The sequence below is a fragment of the Pieris rapae genome, chromosome 6 (genome assembly GCF_905147795.1).
Source record: "Pieris rapae chromosome 6, ilPieRapa1.1, whole genome shotgun sequence".
NCBI classification, from domain to species: domain Eukaryota; kingdom Metazoa; phylum Arthropoda; class Insecta; order Lepidoptera; family Pieridae; genus Pieris; species Pieris rapae.
This window is the reverse complement of record NC_059514.1, coordinates 2,056,745-2,075,991: the sequence shown is the minus strand read 5'-3', so window position 1 is coordinate 2,075,991 and position 19,247 is coordinate 2,056,745. Positions and strand designations below refer to the sequence as shown.

Sequence of the window (19,247 nt, the reverse complement as noted above, 5' to 3'; positions counted from 1 at the left end):
GCATGCTTAAATCAAATGAAATCAAATCAAAATATCTTTATTCATATAGGTAAAATAAAGTACACTTTTGAACGTCATAAAATTAAATTAATTGTAAATTTACATTTACTGCCAGTTCTCAAGTTCAATCGCCAAGTTTTTTCTTTTACACAACGTTTGTAAGGTGCTGGAGCCATTACACCATGTTCCATATGGCATCTCGAGTAATCAAGAATAATAAAATAAAATAAAAATAAAGATTTGTCCTCTATCAGCAGGAGGCTTGGTGAAATAGGGGAACGCACTTATATACTCGTGGGAACAACACTAAGATATGGAGTAGAAACAACTAATATCACCACATATACGAATTCAAGTCCGACCAGTCACCACAAGTAGCACCCGTTCACGAGTATGACGCATGGCCAGCCATCGGCCCCCTCGCCATATTTTAGGGAGAGAGAACCCGACCCATGGTCCGACGCCACTAGGCCAAAGCTGCATTATATTATGGAAACAAATGCCAATTTATTACATAGCTTTGAATAATTATATAAATTGCACTAATAAAACACAATGAACATAAATTATATACAATGTTTATTAACAGTAGATTCATTAACATATTATTTAAATTAAACTTAAAGCTATCGTTCAACAAACTTAATTTTCAAAGGCCCATCTGGTGTATACATCGGATAAATGTGGTAATCCAGAGGCTTGTGGTGATACTCCATTCTGTAGTTTTGAATAATCTGTAATAAAAACTTAACTGTAACAATAATGCAAAATACATTTTGATGTAAGCATTGGGAAATGCTTATAAGCATACCCTTTTGGGCGATTAGATTACTGCCAATCGGCTGTTTATATGACATTTGACAGTTTTGACAGATCGAGTCTCCTTGCTATCATCACATTTTTTCATACAACATAAATATAATATGCTCTGTCTATGTAATATTAACGTTCTTTGATAGTTCAGGGATAAAAAAGTAAAAAATACATATACATAGCACGTATCGTGGTAGTTGTCAAAGATAAGCACGTAATGTATAGCGTGTCTAACAAATAAATATCACTATACATATTAAGCTAACTACAAAGTGTTTCTATTATTATTCATGCTTTCTAGTAGTAACAAGAGCGATATTACCTAATACTCTTCTATCATCTTTCTCTCTTCCTTCTCTGATATATTTAATTACCAAAAGTTAATGAAAATTATTTGAAATAATATACCTTGCAAATCATAACATGCATTTCCAGTTCTGCAAATCGTCGCCCCAAGCACATCCGCCTGCCGAAGCCAAAAGGCAAAGACGCAAATGGGTGTTTGTATGACGACTTTTGAAGCCATCGCTCTGGGCGGAACGCTTTTGCATCCGCGAAATATTCATCGCTGTTGCCCATAACGTAGTGTTGGAAAATAACTTGAGTCTGCAAAACATAATAAATCAAATCAAATTAAAAATCATTTATTCATATAGGTAATATAATGTACACTTATGAACGTTAAAAAAAAAGAAATATACATTAAATGATTTTAATTTTACATTTACTGCCAGTTATCAAATCAAAGGAAGGAAAGAAAGATATATCTAGATATAAATATATCACTATTCGGTTTGTTTTTCTTTTGTTACTTATTTGGTTTACTTGAAAACAAAGGTGAACATTATTTGAATTCACAAAACAGTATTTTTGATATTAGCTATTAGCTGCTTAGCTATTAGCGAACCCAATAAGTAATCCACAATCAGACGGTGACAGTCGATCGATCTTTTATCTGCATCCCAATAACCAAACCCTACGAAGACAATGCATTTTTGGCAATGGATAGAATGCTCTTCGCTCTTTACACTTATATTTGATAATTAATTTACTAAGCCAAATAAAGTAAAAAAAAACCATAGAAATCATATTTAAATATACATGTCTACGTTTAAAACATATCAAGTAGCGTCTATGTGAGGTAGGCATAAATGGATTGAGATAAGTCATTGGGTTTGGGCGTAGCCTACCTTTTTAGTAGCTAGATAGGTAGTAGGTATACAGAAATAAAGAACATGTCCCTATGGTGCCTTCCTACGGTTTGTTATTTCAGGATAAAAGCTAGTTTTTAGATTTCATCGTGCAATTTTTATCTCCATAAAAACCTTTAGAGTTCAAAGAATAAATTTAATCAAATTAATCGAATTGGTCCAGTTATCTTTGTGCTTTTCGCTTAAAAAAATATTTTGAATCTTCTTTTTATTTATAAATATTTAAAGAGTCTCTTTAAAATAGTTATAATAAGAGTGTTATATATCTGACATCGTTTTAAAATAATCTATAAACTTACGCCTTGCGGAATTTTATATCCACATATAACAGTGTCTTTGGTCAATTGTCTTCCGTTGCCTATAACAACTGGGTATAACCTGAAATTATAAATAAGATATTAGTAAACACAATTAATATTGCATACTGCATATAGGTCATATGATTTCATTTCAGTTCATTATATTGTGTAATATGCTGGTCAAGATTTATAATCCGAGAATACTGGATTCAGTTCCAGCCCAAACCAATATTTTTTTCGGTTATACCTCTGTTGAAAATATTTCGGATACAATGTCAAATCTGTGCTGTTCTATTCGTGTGAAACGTGGAAGGTCACCAAAATAGCTGCGACTCCATCTTCACTGGGCATCTACTGGCCCGACAAGTTCTCTAACAACTTTGGGAGAGCTGCCGAGAAACCCCAATTAGCCAGCAGACCAAGCGACGCAATTGGAAATCGATAGATCATACACTCCGAAGCGATCCCAATCATATTCTCAAGGAGGCCCATGACCAAACGTTATAGAGACAGTGGGTCTCTCAATGCCTCATCTTGGGATGTTTCAATCAGTCAGGGATTAAATCATTATACTATCAATTACATCAAGTGACGATGTTAAGAATGCTTTTCTTCTTGAGAGAAAAAGATTTTTTTTTATGGATTGTTAAGAAAATGTTTATATGGATTAGGAAATTTTCTTAACAATTTAATTTAAATTAAATAGTTTCATCGGACGTCGAGGCAGAATACGAAATTCCACCTGTATCACCTCGAAGTCCGCCGTTCCACGACTGCGCGTTTCTCATGGCAGGTTTTGACGCGCACCACCACTTTGTGGAACCGACTGCCTACTGAAGTATTTCCGAACTAATTCGACATAGGGCCCTTCAAGAAAAGAGCGTACAAATTCTTAGAAGGCTGGCAACACACTCGTGAGCCCTTTATCCATGGGCGGCGGTATCACTTAACATGAGTTGAGCGTCTTGCCCGTTTGCCTTCTGTTCCATAAAAAAAATATGAATACTGTAGTGACATAGACAACAGAAGTATTGTATCCTACCTCAAAACTTCCTTAACGCAGGCTTTTAAGTAAGGCATTTGGTTTATATCGCCCGCCCTCAATTGCCGCCCTTGTACCACACTCGAAATCTCTTCATACAGCTTTTCTTGAACTTCTGGGCGAGATGATAGCTGATACAATGTTGATGCTACAGCATTGGAAGTCTGTAAATAACATTTACTTAATAAACTCTTCATACTTATGTCTTACCCATGATATTCAATACCATGGTAGTTCTGGAATTGACCTAAGAACTCTCTTTCTCCTTCTACTCTGACCTGAAGAAGGATTCCAAATAAATTAGTGATGCGTACTTTATTGACATTCATCCGATTTAAAGTTGAGTTGTACATTCTGCATAACAATTAATAAGGACTAATATAATTGCAGACTTATTAGACTTATTAGACAGTACAAATTCTTTCAGATTCCTACTAAAATACGTAATAAATTTTACGTCAAACTCACTTTTTCTTGTACGAAATTTTACTAGTGATTATCCATTCGCACAAATACTGCGTGCTAGCTCATTCATTTAAGGACGAAGTAAGACCTGCAGCAACTACTATCAAGTCAAGCCTTTGCATTTAAATAAGCTCTCTTATTTAAACCTATATTATAACTTACTGTATCAATTCCTACGAGAAACATATCCAGTGCAGCCACTGCAGCCACCCTGGACCCGGCAGCGGTCACGAGGTCTTGAAGGAGAGATTTATTGCTTACTTTCTCACTTGATTCTAGCGCCCTCTCTACGTGCTTTAAAGTAACACTGAAAACAAATTAAGTCCTCTTTAAAAACCATTTATCGGTACCCAAGTGTCCGTTTATTGATGATGACTAATAATTATGTAAATTAAGTGCAAATTAGGTATGAATAGTTAAGGACTGGTTTAAAGTAACTATTTATAAGGTAAATACTTAAATAAATATTGATGAATCCAATTGCAAGATGATAACTTTATTGAACGTAACACTAAACTCTTAATGAATATATAATATTTATTTATTTATTTAAGTAGAGATTCGTAAGTCAAACTAAAAATAACCTTATTCATAAAGCTCTAAACAAGCACATTTACAACGTCAATAGGAAAGATGGTAAATTGATTATAAATTTACATTTACCACCAGTTTGCAAGTCAAGGGTGTAGAGTGGGCATGAAATTCTCCGCCACTCTTTTTAATTGTTATTTTTGAGTCAAATAAATTGTTTGTACTGGCGCAAATCACTATATTATAAATTATTATATATTATATTATGATTAGGATCATTTTAATATCCGTCAAATTTACCAAAAGCTACATTGCTTAATTTACGTTTAAGTTTTGAATTTATTCAGTGATAATTCTCTAATTTCGCTTTGGAATGTGTTAAATACAATTGCCATATAAAGAGTGGTTTATCCATATGGTTATTATTGTGTTAGTGTAACTATTCTCCTGAATATTATATTAGTAGTAGTAGCTTTAAAACAAATTCAATCATAAAATTAAAAATTAATTATAAAATTGTATAAATTAACAATAGATTTCTAACTCAAGTGCTCCTGAAGGATTTTAAATCAAAGAACCAGATATAATCTGAATAATTCTAGCACCGTGATTTGTTTTAAAATAGTAATGTTAAAATGTGTATAAATAAAGATTTTTTTATTTTTTTATGGAAAAGGGGGCAAACGGGCAGAAGACTCGCCTGATGTTAAGTGATACCGCCGCCCATGGACACTCTCGATACTAGAGGGCTCGCGAGCGCGTTGCTTTTTAAGAATTTGTACGCTCTTTCTTGAAGGACCCTAAGTCGAATTGGTACGGAAATACTTCAGTGGGCAGTTTGTTTTACATGTACCAATCTTTGATAACTATTCATTGTTGATTCTTACCTAAGTATTGTATCAAGTGCCGCCACATATCTCCTAAACATCGCAGTGGGATATATCCTCCACCAGGGAGTCCTCAGTTCCAACTCTCCTACACAGAGGAAGAATGTGTGGACAGCATTAATCAGACGCTGGCTGTCTGAACCTTCGGTAGAGGAGAAGCAGCCAAGTCGCGTGTCGAGCGCTATTAGTCCAAGAGCTGGAAGTAAAATAAAGTTTGCATTACGCTTAATAAAAACCACAGGAATCCCGTGTATGGATTTGTCGATCAAAATTAGTATTAACTAGTAGTAGCGGACGATGTGATCAGAACATTAAAAAAAAAATTAAACCGTTACGTATTATACCGTCTCGAGTGACTGCCTTGTATTTGTATAAGGCAAATTGTATCGTTTATTAAACATTTTAGTAATTAAATTTCAGTCATGCGTGAATTATGTAACCTAACATTAGTTAGGTTACATATATATTATATTAGTTAAGCATTAGTAGCGTAAATTGTTAACTATTATCAAACACTTGAAGGCAATAAAGCTCTTTAGTTTTCACACTCATAAATTGTAAATTAACATTCTCTTTTCCGATAATAACCAATAATATCACTTAGATTTACGAACTCTTCAGAAAGTTATCATTTTTTGTTTACTTATCGTCTCAATCCTACTAAATTATATGTTATTTATTAAAGCCAGTTTTTTCTAAGCTTTGAACAAAGTGTTTCATTTAACATATATATAAATATACACACTGAACTCAATGCGTGTATAGTTTTATTTCATCAACATCAGCATTAAACATTTTAAAGTTGTTTTCTGCCAAAATTTCTGGACTGGTGTTTTTCAAATTTTCTTATTTTTATAAAATTTTCTGTTTTGGTTGTCTTTTGCTGCTTCTAATTGTGACATGATTTTCAGTGTGTCATATGTATGTAAAATATAATAATTTGACTAGTTGAAATAATAACTTACATTCCAAAGACCATTTATGTATTTCGTTGAGGAAATCGTCTGGAGTCTCCGAATTCTCATCTCGTATTTCTCGTATCCTGAAAATTAAATATTCTTAATAAATCTTGAATATATATATATATATGATTTTTTTATACCGGCGGAGAGTTTATTGCCATTTCTTCTCTTCCGTTCTACGCTCTTGATTTGAGAACTGGCAGTAAATGTAAAATTAGAAGCATTTAATATATATTTCTTTCTTTGACGTTTATAAGTGTACATTATGCTAGCTACATGATTAAATGATTTTTGATTTCATTTGATTTACGCTTGATTTGGCATCTTTAAGATGTCATGTAAGATGCTTAAAAGGAGCATTAAGAATATGCATAGCGCTAAATTAAGTGCATCATGAGCACATCCAGATAAGTCGTAAATGTGAAACTTATATATTATGCACGGATATTATATATTATGCATTTAATCTTCGGCTATGTAATTGTTGTTCTTATATAAAATATGTTAGCCGTAGGGATACGAAACAAAAAATATACATTTTTACTTCTTACATTTTGCCCAAATGCAGGAAGAAAGAAAAGAAAAATCGAATAAGAGTTATTTAAAGATTAATAAATATAGACTTAATATTAGGCTTTATTAGTAATCTCAAATCATTTTGAAGCCATAAATACACAGTAATCAAACCTTTGAATAAAGCTATCAGCGACATCTGCTACTTGTTCTGTATACTGGGCCGCTGCGCCAGTACTGAGAGCGACTCGTGAAACCTTCGTACGAAACGCCGCCCAAGAATCGCCGTGACTGTCCAAACAATAAATAAAAAATTAATAAAAATAAAAGATTTTTTTAAAATCTAACTTCATCAGACGAAACCAATGACTACTAAAGTTTTAGAGTAGTCGTTTCTGTAATATACATATTGTAATGTTAAATAATTGAAATAAAGTAAAGTAGAACTTGCACAAATTATATACTATATTTGTATGTGTATTATCAAACATTAATTTATAAATAGTGTGGTGCACAGGGGCTAATTAAAGATTAAATTTGGCGCCTGGTAGATAGTACCAGTGACCCACAGATGTTGCTTTCCTCGCTCGAGGAATATCTTGCAATACAGCAAGGGAAGGCTACCAGTGTTAAAGGTACACTGCCACTGGGACTTTTAAATTTGTTTTTTTTATTACTATGTAAGTTAAGACACTTTTGTACAGAGTAATAAAATATTAATTATTGTGTAACTCTGTAAATATGCCATGCCAAAATATGGGAATTTAAATCATACATTTATTACTGTTTGCAATTTTTTTTGTATACTTACACGGCGATCACTCCTGCGCAATCTTTCTCAGCTCCAAAAAAGTCCTTTCTCAGTGTGTGTTTGTAGTAATTTAAAGACGGCATTGGTGGTCTAAAACAAAAGTTTATAATATAATATTACTATTACTATTATTATAGTAGAAGTAATGGTATGGATATTAACAGAAAAAAAAATCTTATTAATTCATTTGCTTCACGTAATCATGTACTTATATGATTTTTATTTCGATTTAGTAGCTAAACTGCCTACACCACAATTATTCCCATACTCTTTTCTGCAGTATAACATAAAATCTATCTATTCCAAAGTACATGACAATTACGGTGATCGTTACAAAATATAATAAAATATTACTACATTACAAATAGAAAAAAAATGTATGTACAAATCTTAGTTTTTCATTTTTTGTTTATTAAATAAATAATTAAAATCCAGATCTTCTTGTCACGATGGTTCAAGTTAGACCATTGAAATGGACAAAGCCATTTGAATTAGTGTTAGTGCAAGTTAGTATTCAGTGTTAAATAGTGGTAAGGTAAAAAATAGTACACAAGAACAGAGTGCTTTTATCTTAATAGAGACTGTAAGTAGTGTTATTGAATACTTTCTCATGTTAAATATCCTTTTCAGTTAAATAAGTTAGACTTAAATTACTTAGTAGTCCTAAGTTAGGCTAAAACTTATGTAACACTTCTGTAAGTAAGTCTACTTGGTGTCAAATATAATTACCGATGTGGTGCAGCATCTTCGCTTCGAAACACCCTCTCGACCTCACCAGCGTCAAACACAAACAGCATATCCGGTCTGCCAAGAAGTCCCGCGATTTTGACACATTTCCCATACTGCTGACGGAGTGACATACATACTTTGTCAACGTGCTCTACAGAATAGCCACCTGGAGATATTATCATAAATTCAGAATACAAAGAGAAAAAAAGTTAACAAATAAAAAATAAAAATAATAAAGTTATCAGTGATCAGCCTCCTATGCCTGGAATAAGCCGTCGACTTTTTGACCCTAAAGCCGGTTTCCTCACGATGTTTTCCTTCACCGTTCGAGCGAATTTTACAGCACACATAGAAAGTAAATTGGTGCACAGCGGAGAATTGAACCTATGACTTCAGGGATGAGAGTTGCACCCTGAAGCCACTAACTAATCCAACCGTAATGCTCTAAGACATTTAAATTCCGATATTATTACCGAAATGCGCATTCAAAAAAATTACGATGGGGTCAGCTTCCAAAATAAGTGTTGATTCCAAAAGTGCTTGGATTCTAGATCAACCAGTATGCAAAATTAAGTAGTTTTATCAAACTTTCAAAATTAAATAATCATATTCATACTATATTGCTAAATAATCGGAAAAATACTACGTTATCCGTGGAAAATGTTTAAAGCTATTGAAATCAATTATCTATTTTAATACATGCCACAGACATTTGTAACCTTGGCCCCAAATCATTATTACAAATCATTAGTATATTATGAAACAATTTAGTATTCCGAATTGGAATGACATTGGTAACGCGCAATATGCATACGAATGTAGTAACATGTGTGAAAGATATAAAAGTTTAATGTTACTAATTTCTTGTCTTGTCTTGTATATGTTGTCAGTTATTGTAAAAATATTCTTCTAGACTCTTCTATAAGGAATATGAAGTATTGTGTTATTAAATACTAATATTATAAATACATTTTGGAATTAAACTAAAAAATCACTTGATAATAAAAAATCTGATTAGAATTCAACATAATCAAATTTTACTGAAACATCGTTACATTATAAAATAAACTAATGACTTATTAGAGATGCAACGGGTGGCCTTATCGCTAACAAGCGATCTTTTTCAGGTACCCCCAGTGAGGAAAATACCAATAATAAGAAATACTGAGGGTAATTAATTTTCAAAATATTTATATAATTAATAAATAGACGTGCGAAGCCATTTCTTATTTCCAAGGTAGAAAATGCATTAGCGCATCTCGTGCACCAAAAGTAGCATATGTGAGACTAGACCCAGACCAGAGTCATATAAGAGTACATTGTTACCTATATGAATAATGATTTTTGACTTTAACATTAAATATTACACTAAAAACCAATAAATTATACATTACATAGGCCGGCATCGCAAGTGCAATCCCTCTGGCAAGGTGTGTCTATGGGCGGCGATATCACTTAACATCAGACTGCCCACTGACACTAGAAGTTTGTTGCCGTCAGTTTGTCACATAAAAAAGTGACAGGAGCAGTTATAACTTCTCCTATTAAAGCCTTCTCCTGCTTTTGTGTTCCGACCCTTAGGTTTACACAATGGCTGCATCCGCCAGGTAACTCATCCGTACGAAGCCTGGACAAATCTAGTATTCCAGATAATATGTATCTGGAATACTATCTACCATAACTATACGTTTAGATTTTTTACAATTAACTGTTATTAAACGAAACATTTTAGGCGTTAATTTTATTTAATTACAAGGTATTGCTAATTTATATTTAGTTTGTTATTGAAATGTATACTATGATGGATTTGCACGATATATGCAGCGTCATGTTTATGTATTTGTGTGAATAATTACCATTTAGGTGATGTTTGTTTCGCGTCTAAAGTTCTATTATGTCATAGTTTACGTATAACAAATTGAAATGATGCCTGTATTGGTTTTGAAGTGATAATTTTAGCAAAATACTGCCACCCATAGACACTGACATTGCCCGAGGACTCGCAATTGCGTTGCAGGCTTTTAACCTAGACGGATACTTTTAAAAATAGGAAATAAATACACTATTTTATTTACCTTTCATTTATAAAGTGGAATACATACAAAATGATTTTCAACCAACCTTTTTACAAAATCTTTGTATTGTATCAAATTTAATTAGTACTAAAAAACCTTTAATAATAAATGTATAATTGACGCAATATTTACAAATTATAAATTTGAAAAATTTTACATGAGTATTTTTGAAGATTAAGTATTGAATATGCCATAATTTTATCATGTTTTATATACCACATCACCATATTATTATTATAAACCACTTTAGAATAAATTTTATTACCAATGGTACAGAAAGTGGGTTTCTTGAAGAAAGAAGTGGGTGATAATTCTGTTAGTATCATTTCTCGTAAGACTAACCGGTCCAAAGATTACCTAATTTGCAAACCAGTTCGCAGTTCTACTTTTTAACTAGTTAAAATTACTAGTTATACATTAATTACTGAGCGATAATTGTAATTACAATAAAACGATTCACAAAAAATAAAAAAAAATAAAAACGATTATTTGTTACAGTAAATATATCACGACTTTATCAAGAATTAAACTGAATCCAAATTCAAAATTTTAAAAATTCATACAAAATCTGAATCCAAATTCCAAATTTAAAAAAATTCATACAAAATGTATAAAACTATGGAACGACGTCTGTCTTATTTTATAGTCTAAATCATGATTTGATGATCCTCTAAATTAAGCTCACCGGAAGCCCTTGAATTGTTTCTATTTTTAAATTGTACTTAAAAAGGTTTTAATAAATTCCTTATTATTTAAAACGATATAGATAAATAAAGTCATGTATTATTAAATATTTATATTTGTGAGTATAAACGTACCGATATAAGGTATAAACCGCCATGTATTGCCCAAGAGAGGTAGTGGTTTTGGCCCAGGCACCTGTTCCCAACTCCTGACTGAAGGGTTTACAGCTTCGAATACAGTGGAAACAGCATGCGTTGACCTGGCACGATGGTTTTGAATCGGACATTGTGTTCTGGGTAATCCTGAAATAACAAATTAACATTGTGGCAAAATAATGTAAATAAAATCGTAAGGATTAAAAGTGGCTGAGAGGTCATATGTAGCTCATCTGAGACCCAATAGATTTATGTATATGCTATCCGCCCACATACATTCTAATCTTGACCTGTTCAATAATGCTATAAATTATTTAAAACCGTTATTAATAATGAGGTTAGAATTATTATATCATTTGCTTATAGTCAGTTAATTACGAAGAAGAAAAATTTCCTGGTGGGATTAGTATCTCAAAATGACGTGAGTAACTTGTAAGATTTTATCAAGAATTATCTTAATTCAAAGATCTCAGTAATACATACTATATAATATGTTTTCAATGTGTTGTAACTGAATAAAAAAAATAAATGAAAAGCCTTTTATTTCCAGTATTTAAACTTTACACTTCTTTCAATTTATTTTAGTGTTAGTTAATGTTAGTATAATTTCTGTAACTGAATAAACCTAATAAATTAATGCTTATTTTAAATTGAAATGAACAAATTGTTTTTGCTAAACATATTAATGTAAAAATAAGAATGGAATATAGTTTAAACTATATAACAAAGCCTACTTTTTAAACGACGACTACGAATTCAGCCTCGGGCAAGTCATCAGTAATTAAAGACTATTTCAACATCAGATTAACATCGAGTACTTCATTAATCAAATAAATATGCCTTAAGCACACTCTCTAATATTTGCTTTGAAAACAGACTAAAAATTTTGTATGCAAAGTCAATACTTCACACAACAAACGTTGAATAAATATTGAATTATTCTTACGCAAGGTTCTCTTGGAAATTTGTAAGTTCATTTTAATCAAGTCCACTTAATACTTAATTAGACACTTTAAAATTATGTCACATAGAAAAAAGTAATTTTTGCTGTTATTGTTTCACATTCAATAAGACATTAAGGAGAAATTAATTACGACGTTGAATGCCCCAGTTACTTGTGCCATGGTCTAATACTAACATTCAATTGTTTTTTTTAAAACAGATGGCTCACCTGATGTCAAGCGATACCACCATCAATAGACATTGCCAGAATGCGTTAAAAGGCGAATTTGTTCGGAAATAGTTCAGAGGGCAGCTAGTATTCTGCCTTGACGTCGAATGATGGAACTCAGCTGCAAACTCGTCTGAACACTCTACATAGTAAAATATGTAAAAGTTGCAGAGAAACCCCACATCTCAAGGCAAAGGGATCAAGCCGCTCGGAAAGTGGAGTTCACTATAAAACTCGTATGCGATGTATTGCGCGATACAAAGTATAATTACACCTATGATTATGCGATTGAAAGGTTGATTAAAACCTGTACAGTGAACAGCCGGTGTAATGCCAGTACACCGTATTGACACTATCTACTACTATATCAAGAAAGGCCCCATAGCAATATTTATAATTGTAGTATATGTGGTGTAGTAGTTCGATGTAGGTATTGTATCTCCAAGCACTTTATTGGTTTGGTTGAAGTGTGAATGGCAGCCTGTCTTTGGAGGATTTTACAATTGAATGTATTTAGTAACACTTTTTAAATATCTTGCGTTATCTATCGGTATGACGGTCGTTTGAGTATTCCACAACCGACTAAATTCTATTTTAAGAGTATGATATTTGTTTGTGATGTTTCTTTGACTTCTATGTAGAAAGAACATCTCTTGGAACTCTTCTATCTGTTTAGGTTTTAGTAAATTGTATTTGCTTCTATTTTGATTATATCTTAAACGAAAATAACAACAAATTTACAATCCACCAATATACACCAGTTATATTCTAACAAAACCCTCATTGATACGCATCTTCTTATTAATTATTTTTACATTATAAAATGCTTACCGATTTCACTTCCATCAGGTTTCTCGGCTGAGCTCGTGTTGAAGTTTCTCACATTTAGTCTTATTGGCCATTTAACTACACTCACTCGATTTCTCATCTTTTGTCACCTAAAAAAATATTGCTTAGTAATATTAACTGTATTACTAACTCTGGAAGACGAGAATGTAAGTGCTTGCTCCTATTCCACCATGCCTCCTGCTGATAAGGGTCAAATCTTTTGTTTTGAAGTCATTGTTTTATAATTAATTACTTAAGATGTCATGTGGAAGATTGTGTAATGGTTGCAGCTCCTTACAAACGTTGTTTAAAACAAAAAACTTGGCGGTTAAGAAGAGTGGCGGAGAGTTTACTGCCAGTTCATCTGTTCCGTTCTACGCCCTTGACTGGAGAAATGAATAAATGATTTTGATTTTTTCAACTCTTTATAATATAAACGTAGTTAAAAAAGAATTACCAACGAACATACTACTAAAGAAACTATACTTAAGCCTATATTTTATTATGTATCTCAAGTCACGTTCTCATATTCACGTTGACACTAATAATTAATCGACTACATTTTGTGCTACCCACTCAAAATATATTCAACTACCGTCAAGTTTCAGAAATGCTGTAATTATTGTATGTATGTCGCCGTTTACAAATAATTATAGAGCCAGGTATTCCAGGGTGTGTGGCTTTTATATATCACAATAGACAACTTTAAAAAGTTAACATATTTCATAATAATGTCTTTGTATTTGAATAATTAGAATAGCAGTAAACGCATTTATTTTAGTTATTATTATATATTTTTATTGCATCACCCTTAGATTCTGTGTTATAATTAAATCTAGCTATCGCTTACGGGGGTAAACATTGGTCGCTAATATGGACTTTGTATTCATTTTTTATTTGACAACATGTTATGTTAATAATTAATTTCAGATAAATTAAAAAAATTGCACATCGTCGTTGTAAAATGATAGTAATATGTTACTGCACGAAATACCTTTCACTTGTATTACGAAGGATATGTAACGAACTATACACCGGAAAGTGAAAATTACAGTTGCTAATGATAGCGTGGAAGGCCAAGTTGCAGAAACCACCGATTTTTATAGCTGATATAGCCTTAAGTTAGGAGGTTATATATTTCTAAAGATGCTACGCGCTGGATAATGTCGGAAGAAGTATTCGTTTAATGCGCAAGCAACCTCCGAATTGCAATCAATAAATCTTTGATATACAAATGTTCTAATATAATTGATATATACGTGTCTTAAATTTGTGATGTCATATTTTGCATACATGTTGTTTTAGAACTCATAAACATATAAAGACTGGAATCGCATTGACAATATTAAATCATAAATTAAAAAAACGCCACCGGTTGACCGTTAGTAACTACAATAAAGTAGGGACAATATTTATTATTAATTAGCAGGCATAAGAGCAGAAAAGAAATAGAGGTAGATAGGTCAGGCGGTGGAGGGATGCTCTGCAAACCACGGTTGGGGCTGTGTGAAATAGAGTTGCCCGGGTTAGGAAGTGGAAAGACCATATAGGCCTACGTATCCCAGCACATAATGTATACCAAAATTTGTATTTGTATGTAATAATTTATTTTTTACACTTCAATGCGTTAAAAAACGTACATATAAAAAGCAGATTACATAAGTTTACGGGCGGCCTTATCGCTACCAAGCGATTTCTTCCAGGCAACCCTACTTTGAAACAATAAAAAAGGTGTAGACGTTACAGAGTGTAAAGTTCAATAACTGAAATAAATAATAAATATAATATTAACATTATATACATAAAAAAATTAAAAGCTAATCCAATGGTTAATGATATCAAAAAGTAGAATTTAAAATAAATTAAAAGATGGAGCTCATTTGATATCAAGGGATAAGGAGTTCCAAAGATACTGCGTAAAGAAGGAATGATAGAATTTAGTTTTACGAGTAGTTATTGTATAGTGGTAGAAATAATAAGCCTTTAAATAAAGTGCAAAATAAACTATTAGAGTAACTGTTTTAAAATTAGTACACATTAGTACATATTCGTCCGACAGTAATTTTTGTAAATAACTAAATAAAAACGTTTTAAATTATTAATAACTTGTTGACATCATTATATTTAAAACAATAATAATAAAAAGAAAGTTTGAATTGAAGAATTAAATTTCTCTTTTATACTCAAAATCCTGAGAAAGAACAAGATACTTTCACAGATTTAAAACCTGAATCGCTACATGGAGCTCATTAAAATTGCGAAATAAATGACCACTCCCAACTCGATACCGTTATCTGCCATACATTTTTAAACTCCGTAGCAAAATTTAAAATGGTCCTTGGCATCGTCATACAAGGATTATTTTAGACTTAAAGGATTGGAATTACGTAAAATTTCTTTACTCCGTTTTTCCAAGGCACCAGCGATTACAATAAGATTTTCGTATTAGAATCATAATACATGATATATAATATCTAATAGCTACCTCGCAAAAAGAATTAGTCTAGCTATTCAAAGGGAGAACACTGCCAGTATCTTCGGGACCTTGCCTAAAGGGTCTCCCTTTAATAATATATTTTAATTATTACATTTTAAGGTTAGTTATTGTATTTTTTTTAATATTTATTTTGAATAAATATATGTATATTAATATATAATATACATAATCTTTTACACAGATCTACTTAGGTTATACATAAACAAAGATAGATATTAAATTAGATATTAGAAGGTTGAAAAAAAAACTATTCTTATATTTGGATTTTGCTTGATTTCTGCAGATCTGTTTGCCAGTCGGCAAAGGCCTCCTCCAACCAATGATACAATTATGGTTGATAAATACTAAACAATAATATATAAGATGACTAAACTGTTTAAATAAATAAAAATGTTGTTTTAATTCACTGACAATGAATCTTATTAATTATATCTAAAAAAATATTAAATTAAGCTTACGATTACCAAAATAATTTCTTCTTTTACTGTTTTAAATTTTTACACAAACATAAAAATATCACACAACACAAATCACTTGTTCGGCCCACAGATCCCACATTCCATTTTTAAAAATTAGAAAATTACCTTAATTTCACACTTTCAAAATTCACCGTCGTATACCGTAAATGTGTTTATAATTGTGCTATTGTTCCTACCGCGCGGTTACCGACAGACTGAACGACGTCTATACAACTTACTATCGGCTTTAATGGTGTGTTTCCATGCTACGGCACGTCACGGGAAATCATACATATAATTTTTTTTTATGTAACTTTTTAAATGTGCGACGTCATCAATCACGGTCTAAGCGGCAATTTATTGAGCGTCTTTAATGTACTTATTATGTATTTCTGTAGTGTATTGAAAAAGTTTATGAACTAACTTTAGGTATAGTATTATTAATATCGTGTCTTAGCTAAAATTACTCAATATAAACGAAATATAAATTTAAAAATTACAAAGAATCTAAAATATAACATATATTTTAATATTTGTATGGATAAAAACTTTATTTTTCAAACTTTGTTTCCGACTAATTTAACGTTAATTAAAATGGTAATACTCATTTTTTTGACTCAAGAGATTTAGTTGAGTTTTGGCTAAGTGTAACTCGCGTATGCCGAAAACGATTCTGAATGACGTCATAGCCATCATATCCACAACAATTGTAGAATGGAGCTACACTAAGGTCTTAGGGTCAGAAGCGCAGGGTTTCTCTGCGGTTTATCTATAATTTGTGGTCTAGACATGATAGACTAGCAGTTTTATACAATGCTATCAAATCTTTCATGCCTATTAAGTGTTAATTAAACGTTAAACAATGGAAACAGTTTTATAACTCGTTACGATGCTAAATTCACGAATCGTGATATAAAAAATATTAATACATAGTTGAAAGTAATCTATCGAATATCAGACTACCAAAGCCTTTCTAGCGAGCTTTAAGTTACATTCACCAAAGTTTTAAAGTACTTCAAATAGAAATTCAAAATATCGAATTGGTTGACGTTTTTACTTGTCATACCGATATGCATTATACTTTAATGTTATATATTATTTAATGAATTATATTTTATTTTAATTGATAAAGTAGGTGAAGAGCCTTCTGTGCCTGACATGTCGTTACAAATTATGATATGCTGGTTTCGATGAAATTTATGCACAGTCTTGATTTGAACGATCTCTGTGTTGAGTTCCCACGAAAAGCCACTAAATTACTTAATTTTGTTCGTCCCTCCCAATTAAACACACTTTAATCCGACTATTTGTTATTTTATTTATATTTTCAAGATATGTTAGTCAAAGCGCGTTGTTGTGATGACATCTAAGTAACACTGCCTTACAGATTTCTTATCAATAATACATAGAGTTTAGACATTAGGTAATTATATACAAAATGTAATGTAATATAACAAGTATTATTAAACGACGAGTATTTTCCTTAATATATAAAGAAAATTAACGATGCACATTTTACATTTTTAAACGTTGAAGATTAAATCGTTACTAGTAAATTACTAGGATTTATATTCTTCAATATCAAATAGAGAAAGTACACATTCACACAGATTATAATGAGAATTAATTAAGAAAAACTATATGAAATACTCGAATTATTTTAAAAAGTTAAGGCAAATGTGGATCAAGTGTACGGTAAATTGCTTCTTTTCTCAGGAATAATTAGAATACATTATTGTCTATTCGGAGCATGTTTCGTCAACATCGTTAACCCAGTGTTGCCTAGATTTTAAATTCTCCAAATAGGTACAATTATAGTTTTCACCGGTATACAAAGAAGTATGAAATGTTCACAAAAGAAAAAGCCTTTTTCATAAGTTAGATATATCGATAAGCAATATGCCAAAAATGTTTTTGAACATGAATTTTGACATACGCGAATCTTAATTTGTAAAGTCGCTGCAGAGTCAGGGAGGAACTAACTATTTTATACGCCAACGTTAAACTATTATAATATGTATTATATACATAAAGATACATTTTAAGGGATGAAAAAAAACTTGAATTTAACGGAGACAAACTCAATGATTAACAATGATATTACAACTTAATTTTGAGTCGGTGATAACTCTAAAAATATATTTTCTATAGAAGAGCGTACCAATTCCTAAATGGCCGGCCGGCAGCGTTTTAGCAGTGGGTGTCCATGGGCGACGGTAAACATCAAGTAAACCTCCTGCCCTAACAATAACACCTGCTGTAATACTTGCTAAATTCAAACTTATCATTGTCATGTGTTCAAAAACGCATTAATATTTTTCAGATGGAGACGTGTATAAAACTTTATAATTCCAAAACCTTAATACATACTAAACAAAATCTAAAGAGAAAGTACCTCTAAAAAACTGTTCATATTTTGTTTTATTTAAATGTATGTAAATAGGTCGCATGCAAAAAAATACCGTTTATTCAAATTAAATTACTTTTGAGAGGTGAATCTAGTTCTTACAAGATTTAATTTTAAGATATTATAAAATTAGTATTATGATTATAATGCTTTTCAAAGTCAATGACTTAATGATAATGACTATTGTATATATGCCAGCATTAAAGGTTTTAAATTTATCACATAAGCATTTTTTAAATAATGTTATATACAGCTGAGGTTTTTATGTATATGGATGAGACTATATTTATTATGGTTTGCGTTTTTTACAGAAAGTTTAGTAAAAGGTGCATAGAAATATCCGCTTCGTATCGTAATCTTACACAGTGTGTAAACAGTGTGAGTATAGATTTAAATACATGGAGTTATCATTTATTGGTACAGTAACATTTATTGGTAATTTGAACGCACGCACTTTTTTATAGAGAAGTGGGTGTTTGGCTACAATTTCACCTGATGTTAAGTAAGATGAGGTACTAGAAAGCACGCCTGTCCAGATGTCTATACAACCGCTGCTAAATGAATCCATATTATACTAACTAGGAAAGATTGAATGTGGCAAGGTTCCACTTCTTAACATCAAAGAAACGACGATATAAGATTCAACCCCATGTGTCTCTGACTACTTACTCATGTATTAACGTAAAATTTGAGAAACAATAAACATTTT

At 31.6% G+C, this 19,247-nt stretch overlaps 1 protein-coding gene across 1 annotated transcript; it reads right to left on the bottom strand.

Annotated features, from left to right (window-relative positions):
• Window positions 1–562: 562 nt before the first annotated feature.
• LOC110992284 (probable cytochrome P450 49a1) lies at window positions 563–16,380 on the bottom strand. The gene is made up of 13 exons (XM_045628568.1): window positions 16,258–16,380; window positions 13,180–13,286; window positions 11,157–11,324; window positions 8,264–8,429; window positions 7,535–7,624; window positions 6,898–7,014; window positions 6,214–6,290; window positions 5,249–5,444; window positions 3,993–4,137; window positions 3,366–3,529; window positions 2,324–2,402; window positions 1,222–1,419; window positions 563–734 (listed from the first exon to the last, which is right to left on the bottom strand). The coding sequence occupies exons 2-13, from the start codon at window positions 13,274–13,276 to the stop codon at window positions 627–629; spliced, it is 1,605 nt and encodes a 534-aa protein (XP_045484524.1). The 5' UTR covers window positions 13,277–13,286; window positions 16,258–16,380; the 3' UTR covers window positions 563–626.
• Between the last annotated feature and the right edge of the window lie 2,867 nt (window positions 16,381–19,247).